Consider the following 24,924-nt stretch of genomic DNA (forward strand, 5'->3'; position numbering starts at 1 on the left):
TTTTTTCTTAGAAGTCGAACTTGACAGCCAACATGTGGACAGGGGCTTCACGCTGACATGACTGCTTAGAGCGCCTCATTGTCTCAGTATGGAAAAGCACTTTCAGCAACATGCCTACAGCATTCGAGCATGATTTGACACGGTTTTGAAGCCTCATTTTGGCAACTTGGCAACTCTTTTAATCATCCAAATGTGGCAGGATTTTTAACAATACCCTTCTCTGCTATGGGACAAATTTACAAGACATTTATTTTCAGTTTTCAGGGACTTTAAATAGATGAAAATACATAGCTATAGTTCTAAATATAAGGGACCACTTCACCCTGCCTAAGTGATAAAACCTTAATTATATTGTCATACAGAAAATGTAGGCCTCAGGATTTTTGTTCTTGTCCAAGTTCGGCCCAGAATGAATACAATTGTCACTATGTTAGGTCAAAAAATGGTGAATTTAACACATGTATATTATATAGAAAAAAAACATTGCAGCACAGATAAACTAACTAATCAATTGGGGTTTGTTTGACCATTTACTTTCAATTATTCAACTCACAGACACAAAACTTTGAAGGAAGCCTTTGAGGAAGGCCCTTTTCCTGTTTCCACTGCAAAATGCAAGGCCAACAAGGGCATGCTTGGATTTGATTGGATCAGAAGAACCTGAGAACCCTTACTTATACCCTATTAAAAACCTCTGACTTGGCATCTACACCACACATTGTGAGCCTGACTTTCAAGGCTTTCAAGTCCAACATCATCAACAAACAAAAACTGCCATGAACACTCCAACATCTAGAAGAACTTCTTCCTATAAGACAGGGCAGTTGACCCAAAAGTTTTGTCCACACAGTGAATGTAAAACATTGTAGACATGTGATAGGCAACAGAAGATGTCTAACCTGTATCTGAAGAGGGGCATTTGCGAATGGTGAAGATGGAGCTGAGGTCTTCGTCGTCCTCGGGCAGGCCCTTCTGCAAGCGCTGCAGCTTCCTGAGGCTCTCGCTGCGCTGGTGCTTCATGGAGCGCACATGCTGGATCAGGTTGAGCTTGGCCTTGGTAGAGTAGTTGCACAGCACGCAGTGGTAGTAGCAGGCATCACCCTCCACCGCGTTTTCGTGCTGCTGCAGGTGCTGTAGGAGGAAACAGAGATAGAGAGAGAGAGAGAGCGAGGAGAGAAAAAAGTGAGAAAGCGCTTCTCGTGGACGGCGCTTTCGCTCACACAGTTGGCAAATGAACAAATCAATTCCCAATCACGGTCCTGTTGTTTAACATCCAGACCTCTTCCACTTCAGAACAACTGTTTGGACTGCGCACTTTGTCTGCATTGAGTGTCTGTATCAACGCGCTAACAGGACAGGAGAGGCCTGAGGCCCCCCCGCCACACAAATCTCGGCGGACGGCAATGGCATCAGCTAGCCTTCAGAAGCAGCCCGGCGGATGGAAAGAACATTGATTCCCTTCACTCAACACAAGCCTCCCGCCTCTGAAAAGGAAACTCCAAACATCTGCCTGTTTCACGCTTGGGATACTAAATATTGATCACGGCAAGTTAAATCCCAGCTTTATCATAGAGCGAGGCACGCAGGCCTTGGGAGGCAGCAGGGCGACCGGAACATTCCGCAACAGGAGGACAAGCGTCAGAGGACAGTAAATCAGCATCGGTATTGACCTGTCAACCCCATCACTTCCTCGTGGCTAAACAGGGACCCTCGTGCTAGCCTTCACCCAGCAGTATCAAAATACACCCCCGAGTGACGCCACACTGCCACAAAGTCTTGTCACACCATAGCCTCAAGTCTAATTACCTCCTGCATTGCTCAATCAATGATGCAAGACCGGACCTGGCGTGAGCAAGTCAGTTATTGACCATTATCCTAAAGTATCACACTGGCTGCTTCTGTCATGTGACACCTCAACATCACACTCCGGGGGCGTCCAGCTGGGCATTTGATGTGACTGCAATCAATGTCAATCAGCAGACGTTTTCCATTTGGTCTGGGTTGAGAGAAAGAAATATACTCTGGAACCTCGATTTAACAGATCCGGAACCAACAAACTCTGGATTTGACGGATATATCTGCATAAAGTATGTCCGAATGGAATTCCAAATGTGAATTGACGGCTTTTTGTGGCACAATCAGAAGACAGCTTGGTAGCTTATAGTTCCTCATGATGATGTTGGCCGCATGCTCAACAGCCGCTGTTTAATTGAGCGGACATCTTGTAAACACATTTCTACATCATTCTATACTGATTTTGCTATAGTAAGTATACAGTTTCCATTTCAAAAGCTCTACACTAGGTTTTTAAACATAACAAATGTGCGAAAAAGCAACACTAACCTTAGTATTGGTGACCAATCGGAACTCAAGTTAACTTATGTTAGCCATTTCCATGGAAATGTCTTTTTTTGGAGGGGATGGAACATATTAATGGCTTCTTAATTCATTTCTATAGGGAAAATGATTTGACATATGCATACATTTACCCCTTGGGGGTTTGTTTCCTTAATTTTGCTTAGATTTTATCATGTTTTCCTTGTGTCCCTTTCTTTTTGTCTGTGTCGTTAAGGTTTTGTATCCACCTGTGCTCATCAACCCAGTCCCTTGTATCAACCAATCGGCTCCCTCGGCCACTTGTGTCTTGTCTCGGTGTTTGTCATTATCTTGACAGTTTGCTTGTATTTAGTTACCTGGTTCCTTTCACTTGTTGTCGGTTCATTTTCCTTGTTACGTCTGTTCAGTTTGGCACTCTGAACTTAGTTATTTTTTACTTATAATGATTATTATTATCATTATTATTATTATTATTATTATTATTATATATTTTTTTATTAATCCTAGTACCTTGTTTGCTTTTGAGTCGCTTCAAATTATTTTTTTGAGCGCATCCCTGCAACACCTTCATGCTTCCCTGCAATTTGGGTCCTCAACCCCACACACCCCATGATATTTGAAATCCAAGGTCCTTTGTATAATAATGGACAGCTTTAATCGAGGTAGTAATTTAACAATATATGTATTATCATGTTTACCCATTGCAGGTGTGCAGATGTATCTAATACTATGACCAGATTATGAATACAGTCCGATATATATTTTTTTCTATTTATCTAATTAATAGCGGTAAAGATTCAAGTTGCAATAAAGCCGAGTCTACTTTGCACTGCCAACATTTTCCCCCGCATCCTGCAAAGCTTGAACCTCTCTACAAGATCATTAATCTCCACCCTCGTCCTCATATAAAGTCTCTGAAGGCAAGAAGAAACCGAGCTAGATGTCCTGCACACATCAGCAATTTAATCGCATTCCATTCAAATCAGATTGCTTACAAACTGAAAGGGGGGAAAGAGGGGGGGATTCTAATAATGTTAAATGTCCTTGACAGTCTTGTGTCGCTATCTCCCACTGTTTTTTTTGTTTTTTTTTCTGGTAATCTTGTAATATTGCCATGAGGCGTTATGAGAGATTGTATTTCATTGTTTTTTGTTTCATATTTGTCTGTTTAACACCTAAAACGTGTATTAATATGCCGCTTCCAGGAAAAAAGAACATCTCTTTTTTTTTTCCACCTCCTTTTTTGTGAGCCCCACAGTGCAGTGTAATAGAGTTATTAGGTGATTGCAAAAGGATCTGTCTCTGCATGCTCTCTTTTCTCTCCTCATTTTAAGCTATGCATGATGTCATGAATAGGTGTTGCTGGATATTATGAGGAACCCCCAGCCCCCTCCGCTTTTCCTCTGTGCGCAAATATTGAATCGGAAGAGAGGCAGAGAAACCTGAGAGATTTGGTAATAGACAACACCAAATCCATCAATGTAAACTGCTCTTAGTCCTCACAGATGTCCTGAATTAAAACAAAAAATTTAAACTGCAAATGACTCACAGCTCCAGAAATCTACGTGAAGTCAAGTTGGAGGGGAAAAAAATGACAGCACCTGACTAAAACTTCAAAGCTAGTCTCAGGAGGTAGGAGAAAAATGCTGGGAGTTTTATAGTTTCCCATAAAAAGCCTGGGGTTTATATAGGAGTAAACCTGAGACCGCCTGCTCCACCATCAGCCATAATTCACTGGTCGACTGACTGGCCAGGACTGTGGCCTCAACAGAGCTAAAAGCGGCTCGCTCCAGCGCCTGTAGCTCTGTCTCCAACATCAAACGCTTCGACCTGTAAAGCAGCACTTGCACCACCTCTGCTCCGGCCATGACCCCCGGCAGCTGGGGGCAGCTCCGAGTCAGTCAACATGGTGGGAAGCTCAACCAGGAGGATCATCAGTGAGGAGACTGTTGCACACTTGCATAAATTGTAAAACTACTAAGGTGACATGATAGAACTGAAAGATTTGCATTAACAAACACTACGAAATTGTATTTTTCTGGAAAAAAAAGTGCCCAAAGACAGTAAACAGAGTTTGCCCGACCTCCCCCTCAATTTCACATGTGCACACGAACATAATGCACAAGACAGACAGAACTGTGTCTGTTTCCTATGAATCTGCAATGAAGCCCCTAGTTGATAAATCACCTCCAACTGTTGTGCAGGAATTTACCAGCTTAATGAAAAAGTCATGTTAGGCTGGAAGGAGTTGTTCTGCATGGCTCTGGGCTTTCTAATCACCCAACGGAGGCCCCAACTGAAGGGGTGCTGAGGAGCATAGGGCAGCAGGGAGAGGCTTGCCATGTGAATGGCATGGATTCAATAAATGTGTGACTGCCCCAAATGCATTCAACACAAGTACATGTGTGTACGGTATGCTAATATCATCATCCTTAATCATTTGTGTGATTGATAAGACAAGAAACTAAAGCTTTGGGGCACTTATGCTGACTAAGAGAAATAGTAAGTCCTGAAATTTATTCTAAATGCAGCTCACCAGTAATCAGACATAAAAAAAAAAATACAACATGAGAAAGATATTGACGTTAAAACACCCCTTCCCCCCTGAAAAAAAAAAATGCATTTTTTCTCTCTGTTGTAAAGTTCAGTAGATATTGAAGGAAGTCATTCATTTTTTTTAAATCAGCCGATTAAATAGTTATTGGAACTTTATTCTTCAAAATATTTTAATTGGCATTGGCTTAATAGGGAAATCAAGCCAAAAATGTTCTTTACAATAAAGTTCTATGCAGCTCCACTAGTCTAAAACGATATTCTGATATTACATTTGTGGAATATGAGATAAGTAGCAAATTCCACATGTTTTCATCCGTCTCAGGGAGCGGCCATTTTGTCATTTGCTGTCGACTGAAAATGACATCACAGTTGTTCAGGGCTCAGGTCATGACCAATCATGGCTCAGGTTGCCAACGTCACTTGACCAAGCCCAAAAAACAGGCGAGTCGTGATTGGCCACTATCTGAGCCCCAAGCAACTGTGATGCCATTTTCAGTTGACAGTAAGTGGCAAAATGGCCGCCGCCTGAGATGAATTAAAAACAGGTGGATTTTGCTACAGGGAGAATTCAGATTCCACAAACACAATATTCATCAGAATGCCGTTTTTAGTGAGGGCACATACAAAATATTGTAAATACATTTTTTAATTGACTTTCTCTTTTTTTTTTTTTTATCCATATTGGCTGGCATATCTACTGTACATTAAAATCAGCATGTTCCTCAATATAATTGGCCTCTAAAATCACAAGTCGGTTAGATGACTTCAAATTACCTTTCATATGCTCAAATATGTTCTCATTTGTCGTTCTCGTGAGGTGCTCTTCAACATTTCAGTTAACGCTGAAGTGTTTTTTCAAACTTAAAAAAACTCTATGATGGCTTATCAAAGCTCTTTCCACGGAACACCTTCCCTCTCTGTGTGGAGGCTGAGGCAGTTGCTCTCTGCTTTTTCAGGTAAAGTGAGAGAGGGACGGGGCGGTGTGGGCACCACCCCATCCTCTCGCTCACAACTCCACAGTGCACCTTGGCCTTTGAGTGGGCACCACGCGCCTGTATCGGTTTCACCACCCACCTAGAGCACGGCATACATCTGCATTTCCATCCACTTAAACGCGCAAGTAAAAGTGCACCTTTAACACAAAACTGTGTGCTTGCTGAGAGAGTCGGACTCACGCAAGATGGAGGTGGGTATTACTGGAAGGGTGGATGGGAGACGGAGAGACGGTAATTCCGGAGAATGGCTCCCGATGGAGCTTTATAATACAGCGCGCACACACAGACACAAATAAAAGTATAGACAAAAAGCACTACAATATATAAACACACATGCACAGACAGACTTGTGCACGCACACAAAACCACAAGCCATTAAGTTCATACCCTAATTTCCACCATTACATTTGGCAGTGCTGTTAATACAAAATTAATGCATTAAAACAGATGGCTATCTGTGAGCTAAATAGCTATCAATTCCAAGGGAGCTGCCAAACCTCCCCCTGTTAGAGAGCCAGACAGGCTCTGCTTTGCAATTGCTTTGCTTTTGTCCCCCCAACCTCTAAGTTTTCTCTTTCAACTGGTGGCACAGGTTCGAATGCGGCTGCATGGAAGTCCGAATACCTCTTTGTTGTATTTCAGTCAGTAATGGTTACAGTTTACTCGTGTAGAAAATGTATTTCATGCTGAAAGGATAAAATCTGCCCATTGGGATGATGAAAAAAAAAAAAGAAAGAAAAAGCTGCGGTTTAAGTCTCTCTGTCGGACAAACAAATCTGTGGGGTGTATTTTGTTGCTTCCTGTTACATCCAAAAGCAGAAAAAAAACATCAGTGAGTGTTTGTACAACTGGTGCCAAATTGCCAAGGGTTCTAAATCAGGATTATTTATCTATTTTAATAGCGATGATGAATGTTGGGAGAGAAGACGCTTGAGGGTACGCAGTGACTGCATTTGTACACTGAATGCGACTCTGGGATTCCCCTGGAATGAAAGCAGGTTATTTAGCGAAGCAAAGCAGAGCGGAGCTTGGCCCGGGATTCCGGGTCTGCCAGCAGCACGAACAACAGCTCGCAACCGCAGAGGCCCCGCTGGGTTCCAAGTGTGGTGGCTGCTTTGAATTAGACCCAGCAAGCTGCAACATGCCTCAGAGATAGCTTATGGAGTATTCCAGGACTCAAGTGGCAACAGAAAGCCTCCTGTATCTCATTTGCACTCTTCCTTTACTCCCCCTAATGCGTGTCATCCCTCCACCCAATACTGGTCCTCTCTCAAAAAAAGTGCTTCCTCTACTTGCTTAGACATGATCCATCACTGACAGCGAATAAAAACAAGCTGTATATTTATCTTGGGGAGGAGGGGGAGAAACAAAATGGACCTGTGGGCAGAGAGGTAAAGATGGATGTCTTCAGGTGTCCTTAGAGAGGATGCCTTAACGCAAAGCCATGAAATAAAGTAGTAAGGGAGGACGCTTGGGGGGTGAAAGACACTTAAAGACAAAGCAGCTAGCGACCCGTGCTCCGCACCCACCACTCTTACTTACGTTAACATTAAATAAAGCAATAATTATTGAATTCTGTTCAAATGAGTAAGATGCTGGAAAGTAAACAATGGGAACATAATTGCAGAAGGAAGGCAATCAATGCAGGTAGTAATTTGGGCCATGCTGATTGTTTATGCTTGTGTGTGTTTGTATATTTGTGTAGCATAGCTATAGCTAAATGAAGTTGAAGCTCCAAAATCCCTATGTTAAAGGAAATCAAAAAGTTACCCAACACCACAATCATATATCAAACATTAACACATCACTCGTGCTGTCACTATCAAATATTTTTAGAATCGATTACTCTATCAATTATTCAATCTGATTATTTTTCCCCTGATTACTGTTTATTAACCAGTGATTGGTGTTTATTTCATACTTCATATTCGTATAGTGATAAAAAAGGGAGGGATTGATGTTGCACTATGTTAACGTTTTGGTCATTGTTTTCCAAAATAAAGACATATGTTAACAAATGTCATTGTTGATTAAACACAGAAGATAATTTGGACCATGTTTCCACGCAACAGCGACAACATCTATATCTGCTGTCACAAGACCTGAGTAATGCACTCACCCATAAGCGCGCACAGAACAAGGATTGGGTAATCCCTCCTTCAATAATGACCCTGGCTTCTAAAAGATGGCTCTCAATCACATGATCAATGTGTCCACATAATTCATGTGCAAGTCTGTCTTTGAGAGGCCAGGAGGGGGATAAGCATGCATGTGGCGATGAGATCAATGCCCCTGTGTGGTGATAACGAGCCTGAGCCCATGCCCACAGGAGCCTCACGACGCCATCCAGGGTCTCGCTCATTAGGAACATTTGGATAAGCATGGCCATACATACATAATGTGCACTTGTAATCGGATACTTCTTAATGAGCAGGGCCTTGCTTTTGTAACCCACCACACTGGCAACACAACAGACAGGAAATTATGTCAACACCCAAATAAAAAAAAGAAAAAAAGAAAAAAACACAAATTATCAGCAAGCTGTTGCCTTTCTCTGAAGGTAGCTAATTAACAGCTTAACCTCCTAATGCTTTTATTAAATCGGTGCCTGCACAAGAAAACTGTAGTACAATGTGTTTGCCTGCAGGGGGTTATAAGAGGGTGGAGCCAGCGGGAGCACCCAAACAACGGTTGCAGACAGCTGACTAAGTACTGGCAAGGTACCATCTGGAAGCTGAAGGGGACAACTCAGGACTTGCCCGGCTCCTTTGCTCTATTACCAACGATTGTGACACAACATCCTTCCCTTCAAGATTGCTGAGCTAATTAATGGTGTGGCTTATACAGTATGTTCCCGATATATGATTCTGGATAATATTCCTTGCCTGCCACAATAAATGGTGAGATTGGTAAGGGCTGACTAAAAAAGAATAATCTTTCAATAAAACGTTGCTTTCCACATTGAGAATTAGATGGAAACATGAGCAAGAAACACAATTGAAAACTTCCAAGAAAATGACTACACCCATAAAGCATTAATATTACACTCCCTTTCTTCTGGCTATGAAGTTGGGCCAGCAAAGACACTTTGAATGTGAGTGACATTTCGCGCATAAGTGCTGTCTTTTCTGTGGAAGAGAATGTTTGTAATGATAATGACCTGAATTGTGCTAGCCTGTAGGCATGCAAAGCTACAAATCTAACGGAATGTTTTCGCTCATGCGTGATGAAAACATAAGTTTGTGTCAAAAACATTGTAAATTGTCACCTGAACAGATCGCTTTAGGCTGCTAAAAAGTCCCTGTGAAGTGAAATAAATGTGCCTTCTAAATTTGGCACACCACAAAGAAGAATGCTGTTAACAACTTTGCCAAATTTGGTTTAAAAAAAAAATAAATCACCAAGTACATAAAATGAGGCTTGAAAATCGAGTATTATCTCGGTCTCAAACGCTGTAGGAGTGCCCACTAAATGTGCTGAAACCACAGCAAATGACAAATGTCAATCAAATTCAAATACTCTGAACAGACAAAAAGGATGTGACATCATCTAGCGTCATTATTATGTCTCACGTCCATGTTTGAGCCGTGGAAATATATCTATAACTATTCGCCGTGACAAGAGGCAAACCTGTACATTTGTCAAGACCATCAAAATCGAACTAATTTTTATCAATCAGTGGTTCTTAACCCCTTAAATGACCACCGCTGATTTCTTAAGATGGAACCCCGGGGTAGCAGATACAATAAAAACAGAAGAGGCCCCAGAATTGAACCCTGTGGAACACCATATGTTCCGTGATACATGTGAATTCCTATTTTACATATTTGTCCGACCACTTTCTTTTTTGCTCGACATAGGTAGTCTGAAAATATTAATAAATAAATAACATGATTTACAATCACAACAGTCACAAGTCGACTACTAAAAGCAAAAAAATTCCCTGCAGCACAGATAGGCCAAGCAATGTGATCACCTGCAGCCAATGATGGCCAAGCAAGGTGTATCATCACGAATAATTAGAGTCAGGTTTGTCTCTTGTATCAACGAGCCCCTGGGGTTCGATCAAATTCAGGTTCAGAACCACTGTGCTAACTGCATCTGTGCTAAAACAGAACGTGGCTCGAAATTTGCAAGGCCCTGTTGGCAAAAAACAAAATGTTTAATGAAGGCCAGAAATGTTGTGATTTAAGGAGCTAGTAGGTTTGGTAACGAAGGGGTGTTGGATTAAGGCACGAGCAAACACCACTTGCAATGATTAATGCAGTCAATGTGAATTAAATGCAGAGCAGGAACATGACCCAAACACAATTAGTCTGGGCGAACAAACATCACATGGACATGAATGCAGATTCATTGCTACACGTTCTTCAGCCAATCAGCAAAACTAAATGAAAAGGATTGTCCTAATCTGGATGTGCAAGCGGACACGTCTCCATGTTGTGCGTCCACTCCCTTAGAGTTCACCGGTTAGCATGACCCAAAAAGCCCTCGGGGGTGCCAGAAGCCATAATTACAAATTGGCCCACGCTCTTGGCTTTGTAGCAGCTTGTATTAATTGAGCTCGTGTTCCGTGTTTTTGCAAACACAAGAGTAGAAAGGAGACACAGAATACCGCCTCCTCAGGCTCATATTATCTAGCTTTCACCCCTGGTGTCCTTGGTTTGGTAGTGTAAATATTTCATTACCACTTAATTGGTTGTTGCTTCAGGTTACATAATAAGGCTGTGGTAGCTGGAATGCTGTATGTTTTCTAACTAACCCGTATCCAGTTTTATGTCAAATTCATGGCAAAGTGTTAAGCGGAGACTCGGGTGCAAGCTGGCTACACGCAATCTTATTAAGAACAGCGATTATGTGTTCAGATAGCGTCAATATTTAACTCTCGTCTTATGCGGCTATCTTTATTAGAAGCTTTGCCATGACAAAAGCAACATGGTCTTGGAGAGGTGCCTCTTCTTAAAATGAAAATTAATGAGTGGGGTTGAGTGGAGGTGAAAACATAGAGTGGGTCTATATGTGGGCTTATTTGCATGGAGCGTGAAGTGCTCAGTTGGAGTGAAAACGGCAGCTGAGGGTTCTTCACACAATTCGTACACCAAACACCCACTAGCTCCACCGGTCAGCACTTCTCCGCTGGGAAAACACAAAGCTGCAACTTACATGAGTGCACAGCTTACAGTGCACTTACTTGCTGCAGTCTTTACATTATAAAAGGGCCATTTAAAGTTACACTTCGAAAAATGTTCAGGGGAAATAAAACACTAGTTTAAAGATGCATCACTTTAGTGTGTTGTCACGGTTGGTTTGGATTGCTTAACATGCTTGGAGTTTATTCAGGTTTGTTTTGACATTTTAGCTATTTCCTATGAACAGAGTCAAACTTTGGGAATTTATTTGGGGGTGGTTACTCAGTAAATTAGGAATGTGTGGCCGGCATCTGTCATTTGTTTATATTCAGTATGTGTAACAGAAAAAGTTTTTCAGCAAAACAAGTTCCATTAATAATAAGGTTAACTTTTTCATTTTAAATGATAATAAATATAACTCTGTCAAAACCCTTATTGGTAGTGTTATGACCACCCAGCGTTCACACAGGATTCAAATAAAAGTGACCTGTGCTGGTTGTGGCTATGAATCTGATTTGTCCAACACAGTGAAAATCAATGCCTTAATCGCTAACTTCTCTGGTAGCATACATCATGTATCTGAACATCATTGGAAAGTTTTTTGAAATAGAAGCCAGAGTTTGGCAGATTTTCTGCCTTGACCTGTGAGCAAAACTTTGAGATACGAGCACTAGATGGTGGTAGCAAACTGAACTCACTTCACAACAAGCAGTAGTTTAGCAAAGAATAAAGAATTCTTACAAACTGGGCCTAAAAGCTGTTTGTTGCCACTCCCAGTTGAATTTGAATGTTGTCGATTGTGTATTTAAAACCACACAACTTTGCCTTTGGGGATTGCCCGCTAGCTTCATACTATGAAAAACACCATAGACAGACGAACATACAGAATTATTGTCGCAGTGTTTTAAGAAAAAGCATATATATATATATATATATATATATATATATATATATATATATATATATATATATATATATATATATATATATATATATATATATATATATATATATATTTTTTTTTTTTTTCTTTCTTTATCGTCACCTTTTGACCTTCACCCACAGTATAGAAGTGCACTTGTGTTGACAAATGATTCTCTAAAAAGTCCAACCCCCTTTATCCCATGAGTATTAGCAACTCTGTCACTCTAATACACATGGGCCTTATGTGGCAATGCACATTTACAAGGCAATTCTATTGGTGTGGTCATTAGCCAAGGAGAGAAAAAAAAAACACACTATAATTTCACTTTCCATATGAAAGAAACAAAAGTGCTCATTGATCAGGAGGATCAATGGAGGATCAATAAACTAAACCCTCATCATTCCCAGAGCAGTGTAATTGCTGCTGAGATGTAGTTGTCATCACTAAAAATCAAACACAGGCTCGACTAATTGGAGGAGGCCGTTTGCTTTTGGTCGTGCTTGCAAAAAGCGCTTCCAAGTCCCAGAAAAGAATTGTGACGACTATTCAGCTGCTCAGTGTGCTGAGTGTGAGCGGGGCAGGCGCCATTACGCTGGCTGCCTTTCAGGCCTCGTATACACAGAAGAGTTTTTCACATCTCAAATAACTATTTCTCTGTGACAAACAGCACACCAAGATATAAAATCAATCATTTAACAGTTCTGGTCATGCTGTGTGTGTGGTCAAGCTCTGATAATCTCAGTGTTGAAACATTGTGTGAGCACACCTGACTGAGCCGATATTTCCTGAATGTTTCTGTAGAGGATCACAGGTGGGAGCATTGTGGCAATATCAGTAAGAAAAGACTTACTTTGGAAAATACTTCTTGGTGTGTAAACAACATCGGGTAACAACATCACTTCTTTGACTGGCTATATTCGGTTCATGTCACAGTCCATGGAGTCACATGACTTGGCAAGAGCGTTTCCCAAACAATCGAAGATTTTTGGCCATAATTATTGAACAATTAATATTTAAGGTTGTTATCCCCAACCCATTTTGTACGCTATTATTGGGACAAATCCACTCTTAACATACTTCAGACCAAAGATGGACAATCTTAGAGGATGGTCGGACATTTGATGTCCTTTGGTCATGTACCTGGCCTAAGATCAAATCAAGCACAACTTGTGATTTTTAGATAATGTCCTTATTAGACAGTTTGGCATTTCCCACTGAGTCGAGAGCTGCAGATTTATTTCTTATGAAGCAACGGAAAAGCAAAGAGGCGTGCCTGATCTCACATCTGATAGATATTTTACAGGCTGGCATCCCACACAGGCAAACAGCACATAAACTGCTTGAAAAAGCCTTCAAACTGCGGTTCAAAGACGACCACTTTGCCCATTCCTGTTTATTGATTACATAGCGCTCCTGTTGGGTAATTGTGCAGTAAATCAAGCATGGTGAGCACTAATCTCAACCCCGGGAGGAAAGTGTTAAAGGTAAAACCTGCTGAAAAGTGCATAATGATGGCGCAGTGTTGAGCCAGGAGAGACTCTATGAGGCTCCTCCCTCTCACATTTCTCACTCACTGCCTGCCTGCCTGCCTGCACAACCAAAGACAGAAAGGAGAGTGCTTGGCAAGAGGAGCAATGGGAAGAGTATACAGTTTCTAACCACCTCGCACTCTCTCACTTACTCTTCCAGTCCCTGTCAGTGCATTCCCAACCAAAGCGCCGGGGGCGCCATGCTTGTAAAGAAACCACAGCCTTTTTAAGGGCTTCTTGTATTTACAAAGGGAGGCATGTCGGAATCAAAGGCATTACCACATGACACAACACATTAAACAGTTGGCAGATTGAGAATTTATAGACTAAGAAGATAGCGAAGTGGGTAAACAGGAGTAATAAGAGTGTTGGAGGAGTTGAACTTACCTAAAGAGAGTAAGTAGTAATGGAGCCGCCCTCTGCTTTGCCTTCCCGCAGCAGACCATACGGCTCACGCTGTACTCCAGGTGGAGACAGCTATCATTTTCCCATCAACTTCCTGTTTCTCTCGTCTCCCCACCCCCCTTTCCTCGCTGCTCTCTCACTCGCAGCTGCACAACTTGATTTTCAGTGCCAGGTTTGAGGAAATACAAAGCTCTGCCTTTCACCCATCTTCTGAAATAGCTCACAAGCTGCACTTAAGAGACTTTTTTTCCCCCCTGCTCCCTCCCTCTCCACTGTTATCCTCCTGCCCCCGTGTTGCTGCTCGCCCTAATCTCGCCTCAGTTTTTACTTCACCTTCATCAGCACAGACCTAAAAATACATGATGAATGGAATATGATATTTTAAAGTCTTATCTCGCTTCTATCTGTTCGTACAGTGCGAATAATAGGGTAGTTAATCCTGCAGGTCCGACTCAAATTGATTAATCAGCACATGCGGACAATCAAATAAATGATTAATATTCCTCAGTCCTGTGGTCGGACAGTTACCCCCGAAACCTTCAGTAATAATTCAGTAACCCTTCGCAGACCACGGGCTGCAGCTAGTCAGCCTCACTCAGCATCAGCCCTCTGATGTTGAGCAGGACTTTGAACTCTCCACACACAAACAGAGACACGGCAGCGTGAAAACAATCTGCAGTCTACGCTCACTGCAATCCTCCTATGATGGCTGATTGTCTGATCAGGCTTACGTATCATAAACCATACAAACAGGTGGAGTGAGTGCTCAGCTTATTACTGTAAGATCAGTAACATTTTTTCCAGTTATTAAAAAAAATGTGCATGTACAGTGAGCACATGGTTAAGAATCACTGTTCTAAGGCAATCTGTTTAAATGTTTTTTGTTTTTGTTTTTTTGTTTTTTTAAACTGAACATGCTCAAGTCCAAATTCGGAGTTACACACTTTCACTTTAGCACCAAGCTGTGCCCCAACATACCAAGCAGCACCACGCTCTACTGGATGTACTGTATCACCTCATCCCTTAAGCATGATGGTGGTTGCATGGGCATGTATAGCTGCCAGTAGAACTGGTTCCCCTTGTATTTAATAATGACGTGGCTGCTGACAAAATTACCACGATGAATTCTGAAGTGTTTCAGATAATATTATCTGCTCATATTCAGCCAAATTCTTCTGAACTTATTGGGCGGCGCTTCACAGTGCAGATGGACAATGACCCCAAGCATAATGTGAAATCAAATAAAGAGTTTTTTATGGCAATAATAATAATAATATGTATATAACACATCAACACAGTTCTGAGAAGTATAGATGTGACAGGTGAGGGAGAGGAAGCATAGAAGCATCGCCATGTTTGCACACCCAGAGAAGCAGATGTTACATGGCACTACACTGACGGAGCAGCAACTGCACCAGGCCTAACCGCACGGATGAAGCGCAGCTTGTCCCTTACGCTGTAGGACAAAAAATTGAGAAGAGGTGTGAGCTTTCTCTCTCTCTCTCTCTCTCTCTCTCTCTCTCTCTCTCTCTCTCTCTCTCTCTCTCTCTCTCTCTCTTTCTCCGTCTCTCTCTCTCTCTCCCCCAACTCCCCCTCCCATTACCAATGCTACTCTTCCTCCCACAGAGGTCAGTGAGCAGCCATCTTCATCATGCTCCTCTGTTGGAGCTGTGATTAATCAAGGAGAGGGCTATAGGTGAGAGAGAGTACCTTTTGGCACGAGGATAAATTTGATGGGGGCTGGGCCACGACATGGTAAATCCATGTATATTTATATCCAGCTTCTTTTTTCACACTCCAATATTTGGTCGTACAATGTTATGCAAGCCTCAATACATGCATAGGCTAAACACACAGGTACTTGACCCCCTTCCTAATCCCTTGTAACTGTACAGGAGACTTGACCTTTGTGTTGCGTCTGACCAGCTGGCTGCCAAAATCAGCATGTGCAGCTGTCCGCTGTGACAAATGCTAGCACACCACCACCGGTACACGCCGACTCGTCCTCCCTGCACTGCTACTGTAACAACGCCAGAACACATCTAAAAAGTACCTCGCTTCTAACAGAAGTCAGTATTTCGGTAAATACACCTTGGATTGGTACAGGGCGTGCATTAAAAGTTAGATTGGCCAATAGGGATTGTGATATATTGTATTGTCATTAATAGGAGCCCCCAAAAAAGGGTTTATCGAAACATCACCGCTCACTTTCATCTCGTCTCTTGTTCAACTGTTTATAAATCAGCTGCACAAATATTTATGTGCTGAACGAGGGAAATGGCTGGTCTGGGTTCTATCTCTGCCCGCCTTCCCTCCCTCCATTCTTCCTGTGTGTATGTGTGCACGAGGCCACCACAGACGCAATATGTCAAGGCTCCAGTCTTCATCCATCATATCTGCTCTGTCACGGGCTATTGTGTGGCTCCTGAAAAGGCTGACTGGACCACAGCAAGTTTAAGGAGCTGTTTAAGAACAAAAATATACACATAATGGACAGACAAACTAGATAAGATGATGTGTAATAGCACAAAATTTAGGTGACGTTCTTTAATCACATTAAAGTAAATTCAATACACAGTTTCTTGGTCTAAAGCTAAGCAACTCAAACCACAAACATGACTGTGTTGTAATACTGTGGTTAATCATTTTAGTGGTTGAAAACGTTGTTACAAGAACTGCAAACAACCAGCCTGGTCCACATAGTATCACGTACCACTAATTTTCAATAATTTGCCATGACAATGACAGACAGATTTTATTCTTAAACGGATAGTTCAGATTTTTTTACATGAATCTCTATTTCATCCTCATCTCCAGTGGCGTGCGATCACCACTGACTTACCCTGACCGCGTTCTGTGACACGAGTTCTGGTCCGGTTTTGCTCGAGAGGAAAATAGTCCGTCATGTTGGCTGGGATCGAGTAAATAAAGTGTTTTTCTTCTGAAAACAATTTATGTTCAAAAGAGTGATATATTTGCATCACAAAACTTCGCCCTAAAAAAAAGTCAGACTCCATTACCCCCGGGCACTATTTTTCTGTTTGTTCGTATCACTGGGCGGCACCCCGCATACAGCTGATAGACGCGCACTAATCTACAAGTTGTTTGTCTTTTCGAAGGCGGAAGGCAAGACTATCAGCTGTCTGCAGCGCGTCTATCAGCTGTCTACAGGGCGATGCGCAGTGATGCGAACGAACAGAAAAATAGTGCCCGATGGTAATGGAGTCTGACTTTTTTTTTTAGGGTGAAGTTTTGTGATGCAAAACCGGACCAGAAATCGTGTCACAGAACGCTGTCAGGGGTAAGTCAGTGCTGATCGCACGCCACTAGAGGTGAGGATGAACTAGAGATTCATGTCAAAAAATCTGAACTATTTATTAGATAGATAACTATTTATTTATCTTTCTTTTCATTTTATCTTTTCTGACCTTTTCTCTGGTCTCCTGACCATTTGAACCTCACGACTCTGACGAGACTCTGAAGTACCTGGTTAAGGTGAAGGGTAATGGGATTTTTATAAGGTTTTAGGTGAACTAATGAGTATAAATTTATACATATTTGCACGCACACGCGCACACACGCAAACGCACGCACACAAACGCACGCACGCACGCACACATACAAAAAATAAAATAAAAAAATAAAAAATAAAATAAAATAAAAAAGGGCAATGATGATAAGACGTTGAATCGGTAAGACTACCGAATGAACAATTCTGAGCTCTTAAAAAAAAAAAAAAAAAAAAAAAAAAAAAAAAAAAAAAAAAAAAAAATCCGAACTATCTCTTTAATGATCTCCAGTATAGCAAACAATTGTTCATTCCAAAATGGTTTTGACATACAGTCTCTAAAACCATTGGACGCCAGTCATTCATACAGCAAATGCCCATAACTATGCAACAACATCAGTTGAAAAGCTTTAAAAATAATACAACCATGTTCAATACAGTCCATGGCCTCTGCTTCCCTTTTAGCTCACCTATCTGTTTCTGCCAACAGAACACACAATGGGACAGGCCCAGAGATTCTGGATCCATGCTGTGTAATTGCTCCCCTTAGCCCTGACCTCTGATCCAGATCACTGTGATACACAGCATCGCCGTTAAATTGGGAAGTGGGCAAATATTCTTCTAATGACCCTCACGACTACAAACCTAGATGAAAACAGAGAGGAGGGTGGAATCAATCTTTTCTTTTTTGTTGCCCTTCACTGACTCTATTAGTTTCATCTTTTTTTTATCTAAGGGTTGGCTCCCAAAACTGTGGTGGAGAGCTGAGCAGGGTGGAGTGTCTATTTTCAATCTGACAGGGCAGCGGACTTCACTGAGATGCATTACATTAACGAGGAGATAACCAAGCAATGCTCAGAAGGAAATATCTTTTAAACAGCATCTTGACTGCCTTTCCATGTACACATTGTGTGTGCTGAGCTGCCATTTAAAAAAAAGACAACCTTAATCTAAACTGTGCAGAATGTTGATCTTGCAATCTACACTCCAGATAATTAAAAAGATAAGTTGGTTCAAGCAGGGATAAAAACCAATTGGACGAGCTTTTTGCCATCACGCAACGTGGCTGGAGAACAACAAAGACGATGTTAATGCAATGCTGCATGTGTAGCGCGCACTGTACAGTAAGGGTGCATAAAACGTGCGTGTTTTCTGCGGGCAGGGGCGGGCGGGGGCCGACGGGGTGATAGTGGCGAGCTGGCTTGTCGATCGATGCAGTGATTGGCAGTTAATGGCTTTTCCTGTTCTGCCTTGGTAACCCTGGCCTGATGGCTGTTGCGTCTGATCAGGGATGGCAGATGGTGTTTGATTTTCGTATATAAACCTCTGACTTTGTGGAGATGGCTTCATCATGTTTAATGATTTAAAAGTTAAGTTGAAAACTGGGCGGAGTCCATTGCCGGGACGCTTATTTGAAAGCATTAGAGCCTCCAGATGTGAGCTGTTTTTCATACATGCAGGCATATATAGTCCTCCACTAACAATATTGTCAAAATGTCGTCGGTGTCGGGCGGAATCCTTGCACCTCCAAGTTGTTTATTCAATATTGCTACCATGTACCATTGCACACCAACATGATTACAACACTACCCCAAATAATGTTCAAGCGCTAATTTAATATGCTGTCACAAAAGGAAACAGTTATAGTTACAAATTCTTTTTCAAAGGTCTTAGAGCCATGAGTGATGCCATAAATAAAACGATGAGCTGGCTAAGCATTGTATTAGGTGGTAATGAATCTGAACACACCTTTATGGCTGACGAGTTATTTCTGCACTGAAACATTACACTAATCAATTTTTTTTTTTTTTTTTTTTTTTATACGAAACAGGCTTACAAAAATGTGTATCACCTAAAATCATCCATACTTTCTATCTTAAGGCAAATTCTACATAACGTCTCACTAAATTCAATTTAATGTTTGAAAACAGAAGAAATGGGGACAGACCAATAGTATTAATTTATAAAACAAACAAACAAACAAACAAACATGAAATTGACCAAATTTGGACATAGGGGCTTTCCACCAAACAGTAACAATATTTAATATCATATTATGAAGACATCTACACCTCATCCATATGTACAGTTCATCACATCTTTCTACATCTTGAGTACTTTCAAATGACATCATAGAAACACATTGGGAAAAAAAACCATGAACAATTTTAATTAACACATATAAGAAATGCATGAAAACTTATTGAAAACTTATTTTTCCATTCATACTGCTAACAAGCAAACTCACAGAGGAAATTATATCCTCCCTAGACAAGATTGTGTTTGTGTCTGTGTGTATTTCAGCATCAATCATTTGAGCCATAAAATGGATTCCAAATCTCACCATTTCCAATTTTGAACAGCTCCAAGAGCCGTCACTTTAACGGTAGCTGAGCAGACAGCCTGTATGCTTCAAATTATTTCAATATGGCAACTCCAATCTAACGAGCACATATTAAGGAAATTCCTAATTAGTGACAGAGCTATGTCATCTGAAGTGAGGATTTATGTTTGAATTATCCAGCTGTTCTTCATTTCAAGGTTATAGCTGACTTGACTTGTTGATATTGACTGACACAATAAAATGATCTGCCACGAAGGGCATCTTTGCGATTCTCGATTTGTTTGAGAAGTACTTAAAACTGCTTGCCTTCAAAAAAAAAAAAAAAAAACTCTTCTACCGCTTGCTCTTATCACCTCTGCCTGCTTTGTTTTCCAAATGAAAGCAGTAGAGTAAGTTGAAGGTGAGAAAAGATCAGATATGATATGTGGGTGTGACTTAAAATTGCCGTTATAGTAAGTAGCATGTGTTCAAAGCTCAAAATAAGTGGTTTAGCATCCCTGTTTGTGATTCAAAAATTTCATTTTGTGCCTCATCAAAACATATTGTATTACAAAACTGAGAATCATAGATTTTTAAGTTTTCCTACCACTGAAAGGCGGAGATAGTGCCAAAAAGTATCACGGGGCTGCACGCAACACGCTCACATCAACAAGCTCGGCACTACTTATTGTACGCGACAACAGTTAGCAAGCAATGGGCTTTGGCTGGCTAGCTAGTAGGGATGTCATGATAAGGGCAATATCGTGATATCGTGATATTAAAACTGCCACAATATCGTCGTAGTCACGTTCACAATACAGTATTTAAAAGGAACACATCTGTTTAAAAAAAACAAAGTCAGGTTGATTTCCATTTGTGCAGTTCTCGCACCCTCTAGTGGCGAGTTTATTAGTGCAATTTAATTTTCATGAGGGATGTTTTGGCCTTCTATGTTTAAAATCTATGCTAATTGTCAGATGAAGGGGAACCGAATCTGCTTGTGAAGCGATCAATGTGTGCTTGCATTAGCAAGTAAGTGCCTCAATATTGTTCGATTGTAGGTGGTTTATATGAATTGCTGTTATGTACAAAAGCACAATATTGTGCTTTTTTTTTAGTACGAGCTCTTTTTTTTTTTTTTTTACAATATTGTGATCTTTTTTTAAATATCGCCAACACCCCCACAATATCGTGATAATTATCGTATTGTGACCTTCATATCGTGATAATATCGTATCGTGATGTTTGCATATCGTTACAACCCTACTAGCTAGTGAGGCTAAACATGTAGTCGCTGCTCAATCAGTAATCCGCCTCCATGGTAGCGAATATGATATACTTCTGACAAGTAGCTATAGTTCTTACGTGATGGCAACAAGTAATTAACAGAAGATGGAAAAGCCATGCTAATTGCTAAGCTAACCTAAGATTGACATTGAATCCTGTTTGAGTGATCAGCATACACTTTTCACTGGCTGGAACAGTGTTAAAGTGCAGCATGTCCAACTTTGAACAGCAAAACAGGAGGTCGTTTAATAAAACTATTCAGAATAATGCTAGACAGCTACATAGGACCGGAAAGTGAGAATTAATTACATCACATTACAGCATACATCAGCCGGGAGTATTGGTCTACAAGTTTAAAAAGAATATATATTAATATTTATATTAGCACTAGTTTGTGTTTGTTTTCACAATCGATTCCTGAGTTTTGATTTTCACTTTTGTGATCTGCACAATAAATGTTTTCAATATTACATTACAGTAGATCTAAATCAATTCAGCTTCGCTAAGAGACTATACAACCATTCAGAAATACTGAGTTGAATGAAATTTGTATTTGTGTTTGAAATTGCCCCACTGAAAATGTTTCTAAACACACACAAAAAAAAAGGCAATTTGTGGATATTAACAATGTAATTTTGACAAATAAAAACCGTGGACGATATTTAAAAAAAAAAAAAAAAAAATGAAACCAATGTGTGTAATTTTTGTTGTTTAATGAATCACTTGCTCCAGGACTGCGCTTCACCTGCAAAAATATTGCTCCTCAAAATTACAAGGTTGCTCCTCAAATTAAGTCATTGATTAGCAAAACTGCTACTTAAAAGAAAATAAAGTTATTTTGAGCCCTGGTGTTTTTTTGGGGGTTTTTTTTCCCTTAGACTACCAAGTCTATTTTGGGTATCACTTTGTCATGGAGGAATGTGAAGGCCATAAAATATCAGCGCCCTTGAGAAGCTAAAGAGCATTCTTATCCCCAACTGTTCTTGCTGCCTCTCTCTTTCATTCACTATCACTTTCTCCCACTCAAACCTCTTCCTTCTTATTCTGGGAGAGGTTTAAAGTAAAACACAGGTGTAGAAGACGACACCCGTGGGAAAGATAACGTTTGGGAACATTCCTGGCGCTGAAAAAGAACTTTTCCCCCCGAAATACTTCATCTGAGGAACTATAAAATTGCCTCTATTCCAAGAGTATGCCTTTGACCCCTTTGAGCCTCCACCCAACGTTCCCCAGCGCTACTTCTGACATCACTACCTAATAATTTAAACAAGGGATTCTATTCACTATCCCTTTTCCATATTTTGTATTGAAGATTCAGAGACATGATGAGAAAACAAGATGCTAATGATATTTTCCAGAGGCCCCAATAAAAACCGCATGACACTCGGGGCTGTGTCGTTTAATTACTAAAGAATGAAATCTTTTCTTCTACATCTGGAGGAAACATCATCCACATAACACTGATAGATTTATAGTTCCCAATTTGAACCCTTGACTCCAGCACATGGCAAATTAGGCAAAACACGGATGAACAACCAGTACCAAACCAACTTAAAGTCTTGATTAGTCACAGAGATTTTATGTTCCAAAAAAAATCTGATTTGAGGAGTTAGATTGCATCAGGGTCTATGTGACACGTAAACAATAAACAGCCAAAGAGTGTTTTCCAATGCAAACGTACTTGATGCACCTAAATCTGGAGAAACTTTGGTCTTGTTGGAGCAAAGGGAAAGTGTGAAAAACTAGCAGGATTTTCCCTGTTATGGACTCTTAGAAATCAGAAACAAGGACACCGTAGCAGTCAATGTCTGTCCCTCTGGGTACAGTCCACACTAATGTTCCCCATTGGGCTACTGGTAATTATTTGACAAAAAAAAAATCAGTGCCCAGTACAGAGAATCAAAAGATATACCCATATGATTCCAAGCTAGAACCGTTGAGTATGCCATTCCAGTGACTAGCACTTGCTAGTACCGTAAAGGTACAATGACATTTTTTATTTTTTTTTTAAACATGTCATCACTGTTGAACCTGGCTGTTTCCACACCAGTCAAGAGGCAAGGAGTTATCCTCAGAAACAACTTTACCATTAAATACAGGCGGTTTAGGCTGTTATAGTGGTAAGCTAAATGCATAAACAAAATGAATTAGTGGCAAAACTCTTTATGATGATGCAGTACATTTCCTGTATATTTTGGACAAGTGAGAAAAGACCAACGGGAAATTGAAATGAATAAAAAGCAAGGTCTGGAGCCATTATTTTGCATAATATACTGTATGTGTCCCACAGCCCTACTCAGTAAGATAAGTCCAAACAGAACATTGGTCCCAGCGTGGTGCTCCTGGCTCAAAACGAGGAGGTATCCTGTCTCCTCATCAGTCTCCTCACCCTAACTTACTTTCATGTAAAGCCCTACTGAACACAGACCTCAGAGCTGAGTAGTTTTGCAGCTCCAACCACGCGGAGGCCATTAATCTGGTGGCTAAGCCACTGATGTATTGATGGCACAGAGCCGGTAAGCCTGCCCGCTTCACTCTCTCCATCCCTTCAGTTTAGGGACTACAAGGAGTCACAAGATTGTCCATCTGGCAAAACATTCAGCTGCCCATTGACACTGTCCATCAGGTGTGGTGGCCACAGGTCACTATAAAGACTGACTATAGTATCGCTTATAGACCCAACTGAGCCATGATGCAACTTCAAATGAAATTACATGTAAACAAAATATGTTGACTCAAAGCAGAAAAGAAACAGCCTGCTAAAATATTTATAGTGTTTTGTCCATATTGAACTGCACAGTCTCTCGGATTATAAGACATTCCAGAAGGTTTTAGTTGAAGAGTGGTCTGAAGAAAGGTTAAGCCCCAAATTAGACAAACAGGTTAACGGTCACAATTGGTTTAGTGGGTTAAAAGACTTGATCTGTATTTGGACTTGATTGACTTTTAACCTATTTAACTGTAGATAACAACAAGTGGGATGATGGCAAACACTTGTGCAAAACAAAATGAATCAGGAAGAAGTCCCCAATAAGTGATGATTAACTGTAATTTATAAGAGGTGTGTGGGTAGGTCTTCTTCTGTGTGCAATCAAAAGCTTATGCATGTAAAATGGGAGAATGGGCTGTCTCCCAGGATGTGCAGCAAGCGCTTTATTAGAGCGGTAGTACCAGTAAATCAGCGCTCAGCTCTTCCTGGAACTGCTGCAACCTTTCCCACTGAGCACTATTACTGAACAATCATAGGCAAGCCATGATAATTAGAGTATCTATCCTTCCCACCCTCCTGCCCCCCCCCAACCCTCTCTCCATCTTCCTCCTACACCTCCTCTTCATAGATGTCTAGAGGGTTAGGCCAAGCTCCGGCTGGACGTCACTTTGCGACGTAGCTTCTAACATTAACTTCAATCCTTTTTGCCTCATTTCACGTGCAAAATGATTAGAGTAAATTTAAAAGTTGCAACCCTAGGAAAAGATTCAAACTGGCCAGCGCAGAACAGCAGGGACAATAAGATTTGATAACCCTGATGACAGGAGTGAGCCATCTGCTTTACCAGCAGTGTTCATTTTATTGGCCATTTTTAAATTTAGGCTAATTTCAATATTGTTAGTTTTCATCACATTTAGTCAACCTAGACTGAACAGATTTTTAAACATTCAAACCGGGATGCAACATTAGCTAAGTCTAAATGCTAAATACTATCTTAGCTGACAGCCCTCACCATTATCCAACATTTTTTGCTTGGTCCCGAAAAAGTATTGAACGTTGTGTCGATGTCCAGGTGATTTGTGTTAACTATAATCGGCTTGCAGTGTCTCCATTAGCTCATAATTCTGTCAACTTTAACTAAACTTGCAATCCAACTGAAACCATAGTTGCCCGACTAGTATAACGTATCTCAGTTAGCACAAATTCAATTCCATACAATA

General features: G+C 40.9%; 1 protein-coding gene across 8 annotated transcripts in view; it reads right to left on the reverse strand.

Annotated features, from left to right (window-relative positions):
- zfhx3b (zinc finger homeobox 3b) overlaps positions 1 to 24,924 on the reverse strand; it is a 298,790-nt gene that overhangs the window by 70,706 nt on the left and 203,160 nt on the right. For all 8 annotated transcript variants that reach the window (XM_077518499.1, XM_077518498.1, XM_077518492.1 and 5 more), the window contains one exon: positions 900 to 1,131. In XM_077518499.1, the coding sequence (XP_077374625.1) occupies positions 900 to 1,131 (232 nt within the window). The remainder of the gene's footprint in view (positions 1 to 899; positions 1,132 to 24,924) is intronic.

The sequence above is a fragment of the Festucalex cinctus genome, chromosome 4 (assembly GCF_051991245.1).
Source record: "Festucalex cinctus isolate MCC-2025b chromosome 4, RoL_Fcin_1.0, whole genome shotgun sequence".
Lineage (NCBI taxonomy): Eukaryota > Metazoa > Chordata > Actinopteri > Syngnathiformes > Syngnathidae > Festucalex > Festucalex cinctus.